Genomic DNA, 22,183 nt, shown 5'->3' on the forward strand with positions numbered 1-22,183 from the left:
AGCTCGATTGTGATGAAAGCTTCAAGCTTATTTGAACCACTCTCAAGTCTGCTGCCTGGAAAAGCAAGTTCTGGTGTCATGTGAGAAGGTGTGGCCATGCACCCAGTTAATTGGGCTCAAATCCACCACATTCCGGGTTGAGTGGCTGACAACTTAAGGTATCCAATCCACAAATAAGCAAGTTCTATATAACAGTGCTATTAAAATATATAAAATATTGATGCCTTGTAATCTCATATAATTTTAATATCATTTGGAAGAGTATTGTCTACTGAAAAAGAAAAAATGAATTACATGACAAAAATATGTTACAGAATTTTTATTTTTCTACTTTTATTGTCATCAATGCTACATCATCAGAAATCCAGTTATCACAGTGTAAGATTTATCATTTCGCAGTCAAAAACCATGACTGTAATGATTCTTGCATATTATTTATGGTCATTTTATTTACTAATTCTTGTTCAGCAGACACAACTCTTTCAAATGCTACTGAAAAAGCATGGGGTCACCTGGCCTGAGGCACCAAAATTTACCTATTTGTGGATCGGATACCTTAACCACTAGACCACCGCTCCCCTGAACACTTTAGTTAAACATATATCTTATTTATAAGGTGATTAAAATCTACATATATTCATTTTTTACCTACCAACTTCTTTAACTTTTGCACAGCCTCAGCAGTCCCTGGTATGACTTGAGCCCCATGCCAAAGTACACCTGTAAGAGCAATTATAATAAACTAAGTAATAATTCAATTAAACTTTATGAATGGACTTCATATGATTAACTAATATTCTGTGAGTCTTCTGATTAAGTTGGTGAAGGCAGTACTGATAATTCAGGGACAATCACAAATGACAAATGAGCAGCACCATGAGAAAACCAACATAGTGCATTTGCGACCAGCATGGATCCAGACCAGCCTGCGCATCCGTGCAGTCTGGTCTGGATCCATGCTGTTCGCTTTCAAAGCCTATTGCAATTATACAAACTGCTAGCGGATGCGCAGGCTGGTCTGGATCCATGCTGGTCGCAAATGCCCTATGTTGGTTTTCTCATGGCGTGGCTCAAATACATAATTCATATGAATTAAATAATCAGTAAAAAGCTGAAAGAATTAGGTGAGCTTGGACAACAGGTCTTTACTGCAACAAAAAACACTGTTCTATTTAAGTCTTTATTTAATTCATATATACTTAAAACAAGAGGGCCAAGATGGCCCTAGGTCGCTCACCTGAGAAACACACCAGAACAGTGTAAACATGTTTGACCTAGTGATTCAATGGAAACAAATATTCTGACCAATTTTCATTAAGATTGGACAAAAAGTGTAAACAAGTATTTTCTTCAATTTGACCTAGTGACCTGTTTTTGAGCCAAGATGACCTAATTCGAACCTGATCTTAATTTCATCAAGGCAATCATTCTGACCTAATTTCATGAAGATCAATTGAAAAATACAGTCTCTATTGCATACACAAGGTTTTTCTATGATTTGACCTAGTGACCTAGTTTTTGACCCCAGATGACCCATATTCTAACTTGACCTAGATTTCATCAAGGCAATCATTCTGACTAAATTTTATGAATATCCAGTAAAAATGCAGCCCCTACTGCGTACACAAGGTTTTTCTTTAATATGGCCGAGTGACCTAGTTTTTGACCCTAGATGACCCATATTCAAACTCCTCCTTGATTTCATCCAGACAAACATTCTGATCAAATTTCATGAAGATCCGGTATAAAATGCAGCCCCTATTGCATACAAAAGGTTTTTCTTTGATTTGACCTAGTGACCTAGTTTTTTACCCAAGATGACCCATATTCAAACTAGACCTAGATTTCATCAAGGCAATCATTGTGACCAAAATTCATGAAGATCAATTGAAAAATGCAGTTTCTATCGCATACACAAGGTTTTTCTTTGATTTGACCTAGTGACCTACATGTAGTTTTTGACCCCACATGAGCTATTTTCGAACTTGGCCTAGATTTCATCAAGGCAATCATTCTGACAAAATTTCATGAAGACCAGTCGAAAAAATACAGCCTGTATCCCATACACAAGGTTTTTCTTTGATTTGTCCTAGCGACCTAGTTTTTGACCCCAGATGACCCATATTCAAACTTGATCTTAATTTCATCAAGGCAATCATTCTGACCTAATTTCATGAAGATCAATTGAAAAATACAGTCTCTATTGCATACACAAGGTTTTTCTTTGATTTGACCTAGTGACCTAGTTTTTGATTCCAGATGACCCATATTCTAACTTGACCTAGATTTCATCAAGGCAATCATTCTGACTAAATTTTATGAATATACAGTGTAAAATGCAGCCCCTATTGCGTACACAAGGTTTTTCTTTCCTTTGACGGAGTGACCTAGTTTTTGACCCTAGATGATCCATATTCAAACTCCTCCTAGATTTCATCCAGACAAACATTCTGATCAGATTTCATGAAGATCCGGTGTAAAATGCAGCCCCTATTGCATACACAAGGTTTTTCTTTGATTTGACCTAGTGACCTAGTTTTTGACCAAAGATGACCCGTATTCGAACTTGACCTAGATCTCATCAAGGCAATCATTCTGACCAAAATTCATGAAGATCAATTGAAAAATACAGCTTCTATCGCATACACAAGGTTTTTCTTTGATTTGACCTAGTGACCTAGTTTTTGACCCCACATGGCCCATTTTCAAACTTGCCCTAGATTTCATCAAGGCAATCATTCTGATCAAAATTAATGAAGATCAGTTGAAAAATACAGACTGTATCATATACACAAGGTTTGTCTTTGATTTGACCTAGTGACCTAGGTTTTGACCCCAGATGACCCATTTTCGAACTTGGCCTAGATTTCATCAACGTAATCATTCTGATCAAAATTAATGAAGATCAATTGAAAAATACAGCTTCTATCGCATACACAAGGTTTTTCTTTGATTTGACCGAGTGACCTAGTTTTTGATCCCACATGGCCCATTTTCGAACTTGTCCTAGATTTCATCAAGGCAATCATTCTGACAAAATTTCATGAAGATCAGTTGAAAAATACAGCCTGTATCACATACACAAGGTTTTTCTTTGATTTGACCTAGTGACCTAGGTTTTGACCCCAGATGACCCATTTTCGAATCTGGCCTAGATTTCATCAAGGTAATCATTCTGACAAAATTTCATGAAGATCAATTGAAAAATACAGCCTGTATCGCATACACAAGCTAAATGTTGACAGACAGACAGACAGACGACTGAGGCCGGACATCGAGCGATCACAAAAACTCACCTGAGCATTCAGGTGAGCTAAAAACACCTTTCTGTTAATAGACCCAAATTTCATGTTTGAAAACATGAACAAATACTACATATAGTTTTTATGTAAACATAAAATTAACAAGTTATATAAGTGTACCTTCTCTCTATATACACAGACTATTTATATATTTAGCAAAGTTACATATATACAAGTAATAATATAAATTTGGAACTTTCTACATTAATTTTTTTGATTTAGATATCTAAGTAGATATCTAAATATAAAATATTTTTGTGAAAGAACCCATCAAATTTTTTCAAATTGATCAGGACTTCGTATTTCTGTATAAGAAAGCCCCACTTATTAATAAGCCATTGCAAGGGGGCATGAGTTGTGTTGCTCATGTAGTTAATTTATGTTTATTATCTCTGTGCTTTCATCTATTTACCTAAAATTAAGGCTAAATTCTAGTGCTTCTTTCACATGTCTCTTCTGATTGTTATGGACAGTTTCATTCAGTCAAACAGAGCTGTTAGATTCCAAGGGATCTTCTTATAGATTAAAAATGAGCCATGCCATGAAAAAACACACAAAGTGGCTTTGCGACCAGCATGGATCCAGACCAGCCTATTGCAATCTAAGAGAAACCGTTAGCGAACAGCATGGATCCTGACCAGACTGCGCAGATGCGCAGGCTGGTCTGGATCCATGCTGGTCGCAAAGCCACTATGTTGGTTTTCATATGGTGCGGCTCAAATTGATTTCAAAAAGCCCTATTCTGATTGCAACTGAGTTAAACCAGGTCATATAAAAGTCACAAATAGCTACATCTGGCTATATATAGCTAGAAATAAGAGATAAAACCAGTAACAATCATACAGTATATGTCCATCAATATCAAATATAAAACTGTCATTATCCCATCCTTATGGTTCATGAGACAAAAGATAATCACAAAACAAGAGCTGTCCATAAGCCAGCACACTCCACTATTCGGCGATTTGACAGTAAAATGAATGTATGTCTCAATAAGAGACCTCTACTTACATACAAAAGATATCCCTATAAATCATCATTAAAATGAAACTTTCGAAAAAATTTAACATGAAAATAATTCCAAGTATAACAACTTGGTGACCTTGACCTTGGCTATAATGGGCCTAGCCCCTGCAGATTCATGTTTGTATGCTGGACAATGTTTATGTGAAGCAATAGTAACAATGATATGACAGAACAAGAGCTGTCCGTAAGACCTCTACAAGGAAGATACCGGTACACCAAGATATAAAAAGACCCTACTACTCAGAGGGGTTAAAGGTCAAGTATGGAACTTTATTTTGATGGAATTGAATTATACCAGAAAGAACAATCCAAGAAACTACATGCACATAAAGTATAAAGACTTTGCTAAACTCAAATTATATTACTATTTATTTTTTATTTATTTCTATTTTATTTATTTTATTTATTATTATAGCAGATGATGATAATAAAGATACATTTTAAGTTTCAAGTCATTATCTTATATTGTACTAAAGTTATATCCAGACCTTGACCTAGGTATAATGGGCCCAGGCCCTGCACATACTTTGTTTGTATGCTGGACAATGTTTATGTCAGTTACAGTAAAACATAAGCAATAGTAACAAAGATATGACAGAAAAACAAAGGCTGCCAAAAAACATTAACCTTAAAAATAACCTAAGTATAACATCTTGGTGACCTTGACCTTATGTATGATTTGCACAATCCCTGCACATACTTTGTTTGTATGCTGGACTATGTTTATGTGAAGTTACAGTAAGATATAAGCAATAGTAACAAAGACATGCAGAAAAACAAAGGTTGCCGAAAAACTTTAACCAAGAAAGGACATGCTGACAGACCGATGCCGGGGCGAGTAGAATAGCACCCCTATTCTCTGAATAGTGGAGCTAAAAACAAATGTTACCGAAAAACTTTAACCTTAAAAATAACCTAAGTATAACACCTTGGTGACGCTTGACCTTGGGTATAATGGGTCATACACATACATACTTTGTTAGCATGCTGAACAATGTTAATGTGAAGTTACAGTAAGATATAAGCAATAGTAACAAAGAAAAACAAAGGCTGCCGAAATACTTTAACCAAGACAGCTCACGCTGACGCCAAGGCGAGTTGAATAGCACCTCTATTCTCTGAATAGCGGAGCTAGAAACTGTGATCTTTGCAACTTCAATTTAAGTACATGTTGCGAATTTCTGGGATAAATCATTACTTTAAATAAGCCATAAGGTGACTCTCACAAGTGACACATCCTTCAATGATTTATCACAAACAACTGGTGCATTTTTCGAAAGGCAGTGCTTAGGGCTCTGGTAACCGGACCTCTAGACCCAGAGTATAGAGGTTCGGTTACCAGACCTCTATACAACATGTGTAGGGATGTCTAGAGGTCCAGTAATCAATATGAATACTTGAATGGTATTTCAGAGAGGAAACTTTCATTTATAAATCTAACAAAACACAGATGATGATTTCAAAAAATTACTCTTGTTTTTTATGGTACGTACATGTTGTACTTGTTTACAATCTTGCCAACTTTAAATAAATCTTATCTTATCTTATGGTTTTAAAATCATTGCAAGTGGTGGGAAACTGAAGTGTTTATGATCATTTATCCCTGAGAAAAACACGATCACGAATTTGATAAACTATTAAAATTAATTAGTCATTTGTGCATAGTAATGGAATCTTTTTTCTCAAGACTGAAGGATTAAAATAGATCCAATAGACATGATAGACTTACGCTTTTCTTTTAAATAAGTATTTTAGATTTGGACTGTGCTCATAAATTGCTGAATTAATTTTACTTTTAAAGTAACAGGGATTAAATTTAACGGTCGATAACTTGCAAAATTCGGGTAAGTATAAAAAAAATGTGAGTAGAAAATCATGGCACTCGAATATTTCGCGATCACATTCGAAAATCGTAGAATTCACTCAAACTGTCCTTTTCTCTTTAAATACTCCTTTCGGGCAGTTAATTTACAGATAATCACGTGACTGCTTCTAGACGCTTGTCACTTTATACAAAAGTAATTATCGAATATGTAAGTAAGCGTCTAGGCAATATTTGTTTTCATTCTGGACGTCTGTAATTTGCAAAGTTCTGCGAAAATGGAGAGGAAATAATAACATGTTTCTTGGTGCAAAAAGGCCCGCGGAGTTCGACAATGCTAGCAACACTACCAGCAGTGACCTGAGATCAACTTAAAACAACAACGTCCAGCCAAAAGTCCAAAGAATCATGGAGTACTTTGGTTTGTATCGTACTTTCAAAACCAGAAAGTCCCAAGCCTGTCCGGACCGTGAACTTTTATAACATGAAACCAAACAACAACAAAACAACTTAAATTTAGCAGGTAAACAGATTTTAAATAATTGCTAGCTGAACCCATCATTTTGCTAGTGGAAAAAAATGGCACTAGCAAAAATTTGCTGGTTGGAAAAAATTCAATCCCTGAGTAAATAACATTGACAACTGATAATTACCATTTGGCATTTGATTTGGACATATTTTACATTATTGTTATTAGTTCGTATAGCTAATGATGGCTATGTATAACTACATTTAGCAACATAGATATTTTGTGACATTTCTGGGACCTGAGACTGTTTTTAATACATTGACGTCAGTGTCCTACTTTGTGACCTTGGTGTGTGGCTGTGTAAATGTACAGATTTTTGAAAATAAAATCATGAAACAACATACCGTCACAATCAAACAAAAAATTATCTATCTGCTTTACAATTTCATGAGCCAATCCTTTGTTTATCTGGTGGGTAATTTTCGACATTTCGGCCTTTACAGTGTCCTACCTAGTTTACCGGTGTAAAGTGTGTGCATATTACAAAGGGAAGTAACTATCATATCCGTAATTTTGGTATACGGAGCTTTAAAATTAGCATAAGAGGCAGTGCATATTAAATACCAGTCTGAGTACCGCATACATGTATGCTGGAACAACTGATACGTATTAGACCTTCCTGATGTATGTAAGACTTTGTGTCCAATTAATAAGGCCTAAAAATTCTTTGTTTCCGGTAACATGCTAAAAAAATTTTTTTAACCCTAAAAACATGGGGATTTTTTTTTTTTTTTGGGGGGGGGGGGGGGGGTTATTAAGGGAGACTTTTCGGAAATTATTTTTATGTCAAAAAAATGAATACAGGGGTTATGCCTTTAAAGCATCAGTAAGTTGATTTCTAACATCACTGACCATGTTTAAAGCATAAAAAGTGCGGTTTTGCAACTTTTTTTTCAAAAAGTTGAAAAAATTATTCTCCAAGGCCATAAAAACATTTAGCATTGTTTAGGGTCGGGCCAAAAATTTAGGGTAGGTCGGGATGTCTATGTCTATATCATACTGCTTAACAATCGTTATCGATTATTAACTAGCAGGCGCTTTGTCAGGGATAGCTGTTAAAAATAATAAGAATACAGAGATTATGTGCATCTCAAAGATAAAGTAAAAGAACTATTTTACAGGTCAGGTTAAAAAGTAAAAACAGGAAGTTGAATTAGAACTGATAGAAGGGTGGTAGCTGCCCAACAAATACTTCTAAGTTGGGACTAGCTTGCAAAGACACAGGGAGACTGCTCCACAGACGTATGCTTCTGGGAAAAAAGGAGTTTGCATGATAATACCGGAAACAAACAATTTTTTACGCCTAAGTATTTCATAACCTCCAATACTCAAAATAACACATTACTAAAGTTTTGGAAAACGTTGTATTCGATCCCCCATGTGACATAATAACCCAGTTATATTCCAAGACATGTTGTTTAAAAACACAACAAAGCGTATCTGCGATATGTTCTTGTAGAAATAAGCTGTCTTGTTGTCAACGGGTGCCATTCAAAACTGCTGTAAGAGGAGAATAACCTTATATTGTATACTGTTCTGGGGGTATTTCAGATAATCCAGTTCAGTTTTTCACACAGTACTAAAATACATTTCATTCTAGATATAAATTATAAGAATGATATGTCTTAAATTAAAAGCTGATATAGTTAGCTTGAATTTTGGAAAAGCTGTGTTTAGAAAAAAAGAAATCTGTTCTAAATTATCAATATGTGGTCGATATTAGCAGAACATGTCAACAGACAGATTAATAAGAAGTTGAGCTATTCCGACTGTTTCCTGTTTTGAGGAAGTCTGATCCGAAGAGAGTAAAGAAGACCTACCACGGCGAGAAAAAGTATATCGTTAATAAAATTATATGCGACGTGTTTCTAGAAATAAACTAGTGAATTAAATAGAGTCCTGAGGAGGATATAGTGACTGTTTTGCAGATGTTGATATTGACAGTAGTATCTATATAATAATTTTAGTAAAATTTTCCATTCACCGAAGACCTGTACTTGACAACTGTTCGAATAAATATTTAAAACATTCTGAAGAAACCGTGTTACCCATTTCCTGCAAACTTTTTGATATCAGGCTAGATTCGGGTATTTATGCCAATTTATAGAAAAAAGATGGCTTCCGAGCGTCCCCGACACGTATATAGAGGTAAGAGTATATTGACCTGTTTCTGTAAACTGTGTATACTTCTGTTTTAAACAGTCCTCTTAATAATTTTGTAGAATCACATAGTTTATTGTGTGAAGAGCTAGCAGAATTCCGACAATCATATATAATATAGTAGACCATGTATACATCCTTTTGTTGATTACAAAACTGCGTTTTATTTGGTGTTTAGAATAGCCGTATGATGTAAATTACTTACACATGATACAGATGTTTTATGATTATCCGTGACATGTTTACTAAAAGAAAGTCTTATGTAATAATGTTTATGACATTTTTCTAGTTGTTCTGATGTAAGGCAGGGTGAAAATTGCGTTCTTGGGTTATCCGGAAACGGATTGGTCTACATAATAATAATAATAATAATAATAATAACTTTATTTTCTGAAGGTTACATACTAAGTGTACAAATACAGATATTATACAATTTATTTCCAGTATGGCCTTCAACTGATATACATTCACACATACACACAATCATACATTCAATTTATAACTAAACATTTATACAAAAATACACATATCAGAATTACTTAAATTTTCTCGACAAACACTTCTCAAGTTAAAGAAGTCTTAAATAAACCTAATGTAACAATAACTATGTTTTAAAAGAATTACCATGCGTCACAAAGATTATACATGACAATTAAGATATACAAAAAAGGAAGTCTGTCCCATAAAATAATAAATAGTTCCAGATTTGAATAATAAGATAATATGAATATTATTATTATTGAAAACGAATTCAGTAACATCAATTCAACAAAATTCTTGTAATTACAAGTAATTAATTGCTAAAAACTATTGTAACAAGAGAAAATTCTTTAAATCATGCTTGAAAGTAGTTATATTGTTATTATGAAGTTTAATGTAAGAAGGAAGTGAATTTCATATGTGTGCAGCTTTGTAGCTAAATGTTTGTTTCAGGTAGTTCGTTTTAGGTTTAACAATAGAAAGATCCATGTTTTCGGTTGAGCGCAGACTGTAATGATCATTATGAACAAAATGTAGAAAATCTGAAATGTATATAGGACAATCCCCTGTTTTACTTTTGTACACTAATAATGAAATATGGTATTTGCACTTGTTCTTAAAAGATAGAAGTTTTGAATTTCTTAATACTTCATCGAAGTTGCTACACTTTGATTTTGTAATTATTTTTATAGCGCGTCTCTGCAAAGATGTAATTTTATCAGTGTCCGATTTGTAATAAAGTCCCCAGACATTGCAACAATATTCCATGGTTGACATAATATATGCATTGTAATACAATAGTTTCATCTCATCTGTTAAGAAAAATGCAATTCTTCTAAGTAGAGCAATTTTTGAGTTTAGTTTATTGGCCACGGTACTAACGTGGGATTGCCAAGACAGAGTTTCATCGATATATACACCTAGAACTTTCTGACACTTGACGTTTTCAATGACCGAACCGTCTAAAATTAACTCAAGTTTTTAGTATGTTTTATTTTGACTCTAGTGCTCAATAACATACATTTTGTTTTTGAAGGATGAAGTGACATGTTATTTATTTTACACCAGTTATGGACACTAATTAGGCTATACTGAAGTTCAGACTGAATTTTTGTAATACTGTTGGCGGATTTATGTAAGGTGGAGTCATCGGCATATAGATCAATGTTGGTAGTATTTGATATTAACGCCATGTCATTGATATATATCAGAAAAAGAAGGGGACCTAGTATGGATCCTTGCGGGACACCGGATTGTACTGTCATTCTTTTGGAATGCAGTTTCTTTACTTCTAGAGTCTGTGTTCGATTAGCTAAATAAGATTTAAATTATTTCCTGTACGAAAGAAGGAACTGTTTTACAGCTGTAAAACGTCTGTAAATGAACTGTATTTAGAAATTACAGCTGTAAAAGACCTGTAAGTGGAAAATGACCAGAAATACAGTTGAAATTTACAGGTGTAAAATATGCAGTTCTCAAAAAATACAGCTGTGAAAAATACAGTTGAAAGTTACAGTTGTAAAATGTTCACGTCTCAATATTACAGCTGTAACTTTTTTGGAGGGAAACATGAGTACTGTCAGCCATCTTTAATTAAATTTGGCGGGATATAACTGAAGTTCACAAAGAAACCACATTTTCTAAAATATTGGAATTTTAACTATTATAGAGTAAGTGCAACTGTATTATTATTTAATATAGTTATAAAAGGACATATATATGTACATGCATTAACTACTGACACTATATTTGAAGCTGATAAGTTTAAGTGAAATAATTACAAAATTGTCATATGTTTTCATGACAAAGAAAGAAAACAAGATCTGATGCACAGATCTACTTTGACTATCCTACTCTTGAATTTTGCAAATGCTATACTGTAAACATATTTCATTACTGTTTTTTTACTTACAAGATCATTTATTTTGCCATTTTTGTAGTAATTGCTACCTTTTCTAGAAAATTATAATTCATCCTAAAACTTTTTTTACCTCTCCTTTCGTCCCTTAAAATAATGTCTTCTTTTTCAACACCTGTAATATTTCTACAGCTGTAACTTTGAGGCATTTTACAGCTGTAACTATTTCATTTTTACAGCTGTAACTTCTTCATTTTTACAGCTGTAACTTTTTCATTTTTACAGCTGTAAGATTTTTTACAGCTGTATCTCATTTGCATAATTCGAACTGTTTTACAGTTATTTGACAGCTGTAAATTAAAATCTACAGCTGTAAAATCAATGTTGATAATGAAATCTACAGGTGTAAATGTGAAATAATCATGACTGTAATTTTGAACAAAAATACAGGTCTTTTACAGCTGTAAAATTTCATACAGGAATTATATCCAATGTTCTGTCTGTAAAATGGTAAAGTTTCAGTTTATAAATCAGTATTTCATGATCCACCATATCAAAAGCTTTCCTAAAGTCAAGAAAGATAGCCCCTACATACTCCCCATTGTCAATGTCTTTTAGCCACGTTTCTATTAGGTATGTTAAAGCAGTCTGACAGGAGTGGTTAGGTCTGAATCCTGATTGATTTTTGTGTATTATATCTGTTCGCTTAAAGAAGTCCTGTAACTGTGTAGCAATGTGACGTTCAAATATTTTAGATATTGTATTAAGTACGGAAATAGGTCTATAGTTTCCTGGGTCTTGTTTGTTACCTGACTTAAATTTACCGACCGACCGACCGACCGACATCTGCAAAACAATATAACCCTCCTTCTTCGAAAGGGTGGGAGGCGGGGCATAAAAAATCCGTATTGCCTGGTAATTTTAGATCTGTTAGATAATAATTATGCATGGCCTGATATGATTATTGGAAATGACAAAGTAATTTTTTAACAGCTGCGCGAGTAAGGAGCTTACCTTCTGACACTATCAAATAATGAATATAAAAGTAATTACAATTCCAGACAATACGAATTACGTGCATAGAAAAGTAAGCAAGATCCGCAAAACAAAGGAAACTCTTTTTTCCACTTTTCAGTGTAGACATTAACAATTTATCAGTATCTGATTAGCAAATCTCCAGGATGTCTGGATCATTTCAAAATCACCAACCCCCACTAACCCCAGACATATTTGGTGTGTTTAACATTCATAGTTCAAACAAAAATAGATAAAAACTATCGCGTTTCGGTTTTCTGTCTTTCCTGAAATTAGCTCCATCATTGTCAACGAGTAGCATTTTACAGAAGTTGGAAAATGCCAATATCTTGACTTTTACAAACCCTTTGACTTATACTGAGGAATGTTTTTCTTCGTGGCAGTTTAATTCAGTTTTAAGCTATACTGTATTTATTTTTTCATGTTTCGTACCATGTATAAATACGAATTGTGAGGTGTGTATTTTTGTTTTATGTATAAAACAGAACGTCGGTGGAAAAGTCTCCCTGTTGCCGTTACACAATGCACATTATACTTGGATACACCCGAAATGTCCGTTTGTAGCAATGCATGCTAATATTGTCGTCTTTAACTTTGAAAAAAAAACTTTACCACTCTTCCTAATGTTAATTTGACTGTACGCATAACAAAGCTTTCCAAGTGAAAACCGATTTCTAAGTGACTAATAAAATTTAAGTAACTTCATATATTAGTATAGCTGAATAATAAAAAACAACAACAACAACAACAAAAAACTCTTCTTTTCCATTTTGACAATAATGCCATAAGATTTTGTCTGTGATTTTTTTTTCATTTGTTTGTTTAGCGGTGGGGTACACAATCGCTAATTATACCCCCACCACAATCGCTAATTATACCCCCACAAAACGAAGTTTGGGGTGTGTATAGGAGTGAGCTTTATGGTCGGTCCGTTCGTTCGTTGGTTTTCATGGTTTCCGGATGATAACTCATGAAAGGCTTGATCGATTTAAATAATTTTTGGTACACAGGAAATACAGGTCAAGTTCGAATTTGGGATTAGTAGGTCAAAGGTCAAGGTCACAGTGACCCTGAACAGTTGAATGCTTTCCGGATGATAACTTGAGAACGCTTGGGCCTAGGATAATAAATTTTGGTACACAGGTGTAACATCATGAAATACAGGTCAAGTTCGACTTCGAGGTCTGTAGATAAAAGGTCAAGGTCACAGTGACTAGGAACAGTTAAATGGTTTCCGGATGATAACTTGAAAACGCTCGGGTCTAAGAACAATAATTTTTGAACACAGATGTAACATGATAAAATACAGGTCAAGTTCGACTAAGAAGCTAGTAGGTCAAAGGTCAAGGTCACAATAACATGAACCAGTTAAACGGTTAACGGTTGATAACTTGAAAATGCTTCGGCCTAGGATCAAAAATTTTGGTACATAGGTGTAACATCATAAAATACAGGTCAAGATCGACTTTGAGGTATGTAGGTAAAAGGCCAAGGTCATAGTGACTTGGAATAGTTGCATGGTTTCCGGATGATAATTTCAGAACGCTTGGGCCTAGGATCATAAATTTTGGTACACAGGTGTAACAATATGAAATACAGGTCAAGTTTGACTTCGAGATCTGTAAGGTCAAAGGTCAAGGACACAGTGACTCGGAAAAGTTAAATCGTTTCCGGATGATAACTTGTGAACGCTTGGGTCTAAGATCAATCATTTTTGAACACAGGTGTAACATGATGAAATACAGGTCAAGTCCGACTAAGAAGCTAGTAGGTCAAAGGTCAAGGTCACAATAACATGAAACAGGTAAACGGTTTCCGGACGATAACTTGAAAACGCTTGGGCCTAAGATCATGAAAAGTGTTATGGAGGTTGATTATCACCAGCAGATGACTTCTAATGATTTTGAGATCAGTAGGTCAAAGGTCAAGGTCACAGTGACCAGGAACAATTAAACAGTTTTCGGACAATAACGTCAGAACGCTTGCGACTAGGATCACGAAACTTAATAGGGAGGTTGGTCATCACCGGCAGATGCCCTGTATTGATTTCGAGTTCTAAAAGTCAGAGTGACCCGGAACATTTAAACCTTTTTCGGACAATAACTTGAGAACGCTTGGGCAGAGGATCATGAAACTTCATAGGGAGGTTGCTCATGACCAGCAGATGGTTAAGCAAGTTCAGCTTTGACATTGGCTTAGTTCTGTGACAAGATAATATTGTGGGGGTATAATTCGTCACTCCTGTGACAACTCTAGTTGTAGAAGTTACAACGATAACGGTAAGCAAAAACAACGAAAGATAAACTACAATTTTGGAAAAGGCATGACAATATCAGCCTGTCATACTGTTTTAAAATTATTATTCTTTTTAAGGCGACTCTCTGATCTTGCCTCGCTTTTACAATGCTAGTTTTCTTTAGGAAATCTGAAAATAATCGGACTTGTGAAATTAAATTTGGAAAATGACGGGTTTCCTTCATAAAATCATATGTCTCAAAATAAATAAAAACCATCATTTTGAAAGTCTGTATCGTACAACACTATGATTTCTGTAATCTGCTTTGAAAATAGATGTTCTAAAAAATACAGATATTTGATAGCTCAGAGAACCTCAATTTTATTGTGGAACTGCCTCCAGGCTGCACCACATAGACGTTATAGATAACAAAGTTTTCCCTGGAGAGAATGAAGAATGCCCCTGACTCATCAAGATAATTTGCGTACACATTCTAAAAATCCTAGCCACACCCCTGTCCCATACTTTGTATAACAGAGTTCCGCTTAAGCCTTTGCTAGTGGGTGTGAGAGTATGTAAAAGTAGGTAAAAGTAGGTAAGTGTGTCAAAAAAAGAAAAAAAAAAGACTTATTTGCAATGTTAAAGGTTTAGCAATGAATATATTCTTTACCAATGCATCAGCATCTAGCCAATAATTCTTCAGCAGGTCTGGATCGTTTCCAAATAACCCGCCTTCACTAGCACCAGACATTCTTGGTGCTCTTTACACTCAATGTTCCAAAGGAAATAGATCTAAACCTGCGCGTTTCTAATTTCTGTAATTCCAAAATTAAACAACCATTTCTCAACGAGTAACATTTACTGCTGTTGAATCTATTTTTACGAGCCCATATTGACTAAAAAACTGCAGTATGTTTTCTAATTCGTCAGACTGAAACCAATATTTTTTACAGTATTTTTTGTTTTGTATACACAATCGTATTTGAAAACGAACCCAATCTAATGCATAATTTGGGCAATAATTTTTTTATTGATCATTTTTCATTCAGTCAGGTAATTCAAACTTATAAGGGGATTGATCAATTGGAGGCTGAGATGCAATAAGACGTTTTAAAAAAGTGTTTGTTTTCGGTATCCCTACCTACCCTAATTTTTTGGACCGAACCTTAATGTTTTTATGTCCTTGGAATTTTTTGTTTTCAACTTTTTCACACAAAAAGTTGCAAAACTGCACTTTTTATGCTTTAAACATGGTCAGTGATGTTAGAAATCAACTTACTCTACCGAAGCTCTAAAGGCATAACCCCCTTATTTGTATTCATCTTTTGACACGAAAATAATTTCCGAAAATATATATAAATAAATACCGACCTACCCTATTAATTCTTTTGTGCATGCTACCGGAAACAAATAATATTTTATGCCTTAGCAATAAACAACCGACTAGATTTGATCGAGTCATTCTAAATGAAAGAAATGCATTACCACCCAATCGCCACCCGCCCACCCCTCCTCCCACCCCACTCATCCACCCCGTACACAAATGCAACCCTGAGGCACCAATACATAATAACAGTAACGCAATGAAGGGTTCGTTAAGTTTGTTTCTTTGTAAGGTTAAAACTAATCTTTCAAGTTTCCAATGTAGCACGTACGTGATTTCGGAATATGCATTCTTTGAAACAGTTTTATAAATAACCATGTAGTTAAAGACTCACCAATGATACAACTTGTGAACTAGCAAAGATAAATTATATAAGATTATGCAATATAAATGTAGTCATTTTGAAAACCAAGGATTGGACAGAATGTTTCTTATTTGCATTATTTGTGTGTTTAATATACTCTATATGTTGGCTGCATTTGAAAGTGCTGATGTTGACATTATTTCCGAGCTAACAATCATGAAGGAACGGTTCCTGGAGCGAGAAAACCTTTATAAAAACAAGTTAGGTGAAATGGAGGACAGACTTCGTGATGCTGAAGAAAACTCTAAAGCTACTGATGGTTTCCTTTAATACATGTTAGCCGAAGCTGAAAAGGGTAGAATTGTGTAGAGAAATTTCTGAAAAGTCAGATAGCTGAATTGGAACATATATTGTATGAACTGCATATGGGCAAGCAGCTGATACTAGCGATAATGAAAGGCTTGCTTAAAATATTGACACTTTGTCTATAACTGAAGACAAATTAAACGATAATGAAGTTGCCAGACAACATGTTGGATCCGGAATGGAACCTGCAATGATACCATCAAAGTGAACAGCAAAGAAACTGACACTGCAGAACTCCTCCCTACAGATCGTGTGCCACAAGACTTGCCTTTATTTCACAGAAAAACAAATAAAGGTAAAATTAAGTTGAAAATAATAAAATAAATTGAAAAGAGAACATCTGAAGTAATAATAAAGTAATATCTTTAAGTAAAGATTCTGTGTCCGAATTCCTTGGATCGCAAACTTTGAGTTACTTGCCTCTCATCGATGTGGTTCGAAACCTCGCTTTTAAGTGTAAATGTTTCATGTGAGGAAGCCATGAAGTTGACTTACAGAAGATCGATGGCTCTACACTTCTGTTATTCCTCCGACAGGTCAGTTTGATCGAGTCTCTTCTTGTGCCGATATAAGAGGTTTATACGCCATAAGCCCTCTTCCCAGCATGCCAGTTGCTTGAATGAAATTTTATTTTACTGTTGGAGCTGAAATTCTTAATCCATTTTTCGTATATTACGTTTTGAAAAGTATTTGTTTTTTCGCGCACAATACTTTCAGTTATATTGTAATGTAGCTTTGTTGATATTGGAGCAATCCGTCTTCAGTTTCTTGCACTAACGTCTCTTCTTGTGGTTGGCAAACTTTGCAACGTATAGCTCTGGCTGAATTTGCTGTGCTCAATATTTCCAAAGAGTCTCCTCTCTTACCTTTCAATAAATAGTAAAGAAACATAAATAAAATGCGTAATACATGTATTTATAGCTTCATTCTGTCTCTCTTTAGGAAAGAGACTTCTTACACCTCAAATAAGCCATCAAGTTTCATTTCCATCCTACGTCTCTTCTACGTTGACGGAACTTGGCAAGTTTCATACAATACAGTTCGATCTAGTACTGCTCAACGAAGGCCAGTCGTTCGATACTACCTTACATGCTTTCATATGTCCGGTGGATGGGATATACATGTTTCAGTCGTCTTTGCTCAGTAATAAATGGGACCATAAAGAGACTGAAATTGTGAAAGATGGTTCTGTATTGGCTCGCATGTATGCTTCTGGTGATGATCGAATGTACCACGGATTTGACCAAGGCTTCAACTCTGCGACTGTTCGTTGTAATAAGGATGGAAGAGTATGGATAAGAGTCCGTTACCATAATGGAAATGTCGTTTGGGCCGAGCAGTTTTCTGCATTTTCCGGCTACCTACTATGGGAGATTTAAAATAAGAAAAACAGAAGAAATAAAAAAAAATAGAAATTTGAAGAGTTCAAAATTCATTGAAAACGTTTGATTTATCCGACACGTATTTACAAACCTGTCAAATGAGTTTTCTACATGACTTTGTTTTGTTCTAATAAAGGTAGTCATTTTGAAAAATAAAACACACACACAAGAATTGTACAGAATGTTTCTTATTTGCATTATTTTTGTGTTTAATATACAAGTATTGACTGTCGCAACTAAACCTTAATTTCATGACATACAAACTTCATGACAGAAAGTCTTGTAATTATTGAAAATATAATTAATCAACGGGCTACAAATAAAGACAAAGAGCAAGCATTTAACACTAGCAAGTTGACCTTCGACCTCAATTTACGACTTTGACCTCGAACTGAAATTGTTTTGCCGATGCTAGGGGTTATGAGGGGTATTGCACATTGAATTACCTCTCATGAACGGAGACTCAATTAAACCGAGTCTGCTATCATGTTTCTTGGCTGTGTTCTATGCTTTCAAAGGATCTTCGTACAGATTTTATTTAATATGCTTTCTGTGCATTCTATCAATAAGTGAAAAAAAATTTTGTGATGTCATCCGTATAGATCCGTTAAAAGAGTAAAAAGTTAAGCAGCAGCCAAAAAACTTTAATCTCACTGTATGACACTGACCTAGAACAGAAGTTGTCGTCTGCACATTGAATAAATATACTAGTATATACATGTAGTTTAAAAACTTGTCTAGATGACCTTTGAGCTAATCGTCTGACCTTGAATCGGAGCAGACATGACTGAAAGTTGGCATATGCCTTTTAGCCAATAGTGATTGCATTGCATTATACTTTAGTCAGTTGCAAAAGTATTACATACATCTAGAAAACTACTTCAAAACAATATATGAGTGATGATTCTGTGAATATCTTAACAAGGAATGCGAGAGATGCAGCAGGAACATTTATGTTCAAAGAACGCACCCGGCACACTGAAACACTGTATGTATGGAGATTTTCATCATAAAAATATACACAAAAGTGTATAGACAATGTAATACATATATAAAAACAAACAAATAAACGAAAAAGTAGGGCACAACTTTGGGACTGTCAGTTGCGCCATTTAAGAGCTTAAACCGAATAATTGAAGGGCAGTTTAAATACTTAACAAAGTCATCGTCGCCAGACAAAACCTTTTACACATATGGTAACAGAACGTATGATATAAGACCATGGTCTTAAAAAATTCGATATGAACTAATTATATACATGTACTACGCATACCCCTGCCCTATAATTTTACACGAGTTCAAAGCAGTAATGTATTACCTGTACTGTTCAAAACTGATAATAATAATGATAATTCATTTCATTTAAGTGCGCACGAGGGATATTGGGATGGTGTACTAGATTGTAAGTCTTCATACACTACGTGTGACAAATATACATCCGTATTAAAAATTCGAACCGTGAGTGGAGATTGGTTTGATTTTCATAATGTGATGAAAATATCTTTAAGAACATCCTTTGGAAATGTAGACTTTATCAAGCAAAATAATAGCAAACTCGCTTAACTGAGTCTGTGTAAGATGAAACACCCTTCACGTCCCTTGTATACCGACTTGAGCGGAGTGCTGACATACGAGATCAATGAGAAGCAAACAAAGTGATACTAGACTCGGTTTAATTGAGTCAGTATGACAGCTGGCCTCTGTGCCCAGTTTTACAACGTCTGCAGGAAAATCTGCTAAATCCGTATATAATGACGCAAGTGGCAAAAAGCTAATATAAGTAAGTAGAATTGTTTACATATTATGTAATTTTGACCTTATTGTTTATATCCGGCAGACTTTTAATCACCGATTAAGTTAAATGTTCCCTATCTATTATTATTACAACTTGGTGGAACAATGGAGGCCAATATAATCCAGTCATGTTGTGACCTCATACTAAGTATCGTTGATATTGCCTTCTCACAAATGTTTCGTCCACCAGCACTGTTACAAGGTTTTCCTATGAAGTCTCTTTAAATATAAGACAATACCATTGATATTACATATCATTTTCAGAAGGTTGTAACAGGATCTTTTAGAGTTTTCAAATTATCTTGAATAAAAAACTTTGAATTTATCATCAAAGAAGATTTTGATGGGAAATTTTCCATTGTTAATTCCAGCCATTTATGACACCAGATATTACCAAAAGACTTCTTTTGGGAATGGACTGTAATAGTTTCAGGATATCTTTGGTAGCATAAACTTAAACAAGCATTAAATAGCCGACTATACTTGATTTAGCTATTCTTTGAGGGATTATGAAATTTGTAATATCCCCCAACAAAACACACACTCCCGCATCCACACCAAACACACACAGACACACACAACCCCGAGACATCAAGACATAATAACAGTAATGCAATCATGGTACGTGAAGATTGTTTTTGTAAGGTTTTATGCAGTATTTTAAGTTTCCAATGTAGCATGTGATCTCCGAAATACTCTCGTTTTTGAAAACAGTTCTTTTATCTGTAACATTGCAATTAACAACTGTATTTAGTTTTATCAAAGAGCAATAACACTTTCGTTCTAACTACTGTGGTGTGCGCCGAAAATAGATATATTCCGTATATAAAATTACAATGACTATCATAAAATGCACTATTCTGAACTTCTTATCGGGAAAAAATAGGTTATATGTGATAATGCAATATAAATGTAGTCATTTTGAAAACCAAGGATTGAACAGAATGTTTCTTATTTGCATTATTTGTGTGTTTAATGTACATGTTTTGGCAGCTGCAGTTGAAAGTGCTGATGTTGACATTATTTCCGAGCTAACAATCATGAAGGAACGGTTCCTGGAGCGAGAAAAGATTTATGAAAACAAACTAGCTGAAATGGAGGACAGACTTCGTAATGCTGAAGAAAACTCTAAATCTCTTGAAAGTTTTTTTCAATACAAGTTAGCCGAAGCTGAGAAAAGGCAGAATTCTGTAGAGAAATTCTTTGAAAATAAGATAGCTGAACTGGAACATAAATTGTATGAAACTGCATATGGACAAACAGCTGATACTAACGATAATGAAAAGCTTGCTGAAAATATTGACACTTTGTCTATAACTGAAGAGAAATTAAACGATAATGAAATTGCCAGACAACTTGTTGGATCCGGAACGGAACCTGCAATGAAACCATCCAAAATGAACAGCAAAGAAATCGACACTGAAGAACTCCTTACTACAGATCATGTGCCAAAAGAAGTGCCCTTGTTTCACAGAAAAACAAATAAAGGTACAATTAAGTTGAAAATAATCAAATAAATTGAAAAGAGAACATTTGAAGTAAAAAAGATGTTATATCTTTAAGTAAATATGCTTTATACGTTGACGAAAGAAATTGATGGACTTACGTGTCCGAATGCTTGGTTTGGAAAAAAGATTGGTTTTTCGCGAACAATACTTTCAGTTATATTGTAATATAGCCTGATGGATATTTGGAGCAACCCGTCTTCAATTTCTTTCCATGTCTTTACTTGTGGTTGACAAACTTTGCAACGTATGAATCTAACTGAATTTGCTGTACTCAGTATTTCCAGAGTCTTCTCTTACCTTAAAATTTTAAGTAAAGAAACAGAAATAAAATGCGTTTTATTTACAGCTTCATTCTATCTCTTTCCAGGAAAGCGTCTTCTTACACCTCCAACAAGACATCAAGTTGCATTTTCATCCTACGTCTCTTCTACGGCGACGGAACTTGGCAAGTTCCATACAATACCGTTCGATCATGTCCTGCTCAACGAAGGCCAGTCGTTCGACACTACCTTACATGCTTTCATATGTCCGGTGGATGGAATATACATGTTTCAGTCGTCTTTGCTCAGTAATAAAGCGGACCATATAGAGACTGAAATTGTGATGGATGGTTCTGTATTGGCTCGCATGTATGCTTCTGGTGATGATCGAATGTACCACGGATTTGACCAAGGCTTCAACTCTGCCACTGTTCGGTGTAACAAGGGTGGAAGAGTATGGATAAGAGTCCGTTACCATAATGGAAATGTCGTTTGGGCCGAGCAGTTTTCTACCTTTTCCGGCTACCTACTATGGGAGATTTAAAATAAGAAAAACAGAAGAAATAAAAAAAAAATAGAAATTTGAAGAGTTCAAAATTCTTTGAAAACGTTTAATTTATCCGACACGTATTTACAAACCTGTCAAATGAGTTTTCTACATGACTTTGTTTTGTTCTAATAAAGGTAGTCATTTTGAAAAATAAAACACACACAAGAATTGTACAGAATGTTTCTTA

At 34.7% G+C, this 22,183-nt stretch overlaps 2 protein-coding genes across 3 annotated transcripts in view; one reads left to right on the forward strand and one right to left on the reverse strand.

Moving 5' to 3' along the window:
- The window catches only part of LOC123536899 (glycerol-3-phosphate phosphatase-like), a 47,812-nt gene that overhangs the window by 22,352 nt on the left and 3,277 nt on the right, over positions 1-22,183 (reverse strand). Inside the window, exons 1-2 of one of the 2 annotated variants that reach the window (XM_045320394.2) lie at positions 7,024-7,157; positions 653-720 (exon numbers count right to left, since the gene is read on the reverse strand). In XM_045320394.2, coding sequence (XP_045176329.2) covers positions 653-720; positions 7,024-7,108 — 153 coding nt within the window. In that variant the 5' untranslated portion in view covers positions 7,109-7,157. Of the gene's footprint in view, positions 1-652; positions 721-7,023; positions 7,158-22,183 lie in introns of those variants that run through there. The other variant, XM_053529297.1, reaches the window with a different exon arrangement.
- On the forward strand, positions 20,584-22,154 carry LOC123537591 (caprin-2-like). The gene is made up of 2 exons (XM_045321410.2): positions 20,584-21,166; positions 21,554-22,154. Exons 1-2 carry the CDS (start codon positions 20,623-20,625, stop codon positions 21,988-21,990), a joined length of 981 nt encoding a protein of 326 aa, XP_045177345.1. The 5' UTR covers positions 20,584-20,622; the 3' UTR covers positions 21,991-22,154.

Source organism: Mercenaria mercenaria, chromosome 17 (assembly GCF_021730395.1).
Source record: "Mercenaria mercenaria strain notata chromosome 17, MADL_Memer_1, whole genome shotgun sequence".
Lineage (NCBI taxonomy): Eukaryota > Metazoa > Mollusca > Bivalvia > Venerida > Veneridae > Mercenaria > Mercenaria mercenaria.

Excerpts from the sequence above, each read along its gene's own strand:
- LOC123537591 (XM_045321410.2), top strand. The coding sequence starts at position 20,623 with ATGTTTCTTATTTGCATTATTTGTGTGTTTAATGTACATGTTTTGGCA. Across the intron at positions 21,167-21,553 it reads TCACAGAAAAACAAATAAAG|GAAAGCGTCTTCTTACACCT; the intron begins GTACAATTAAGT and ends ATCTCTTTCCAG.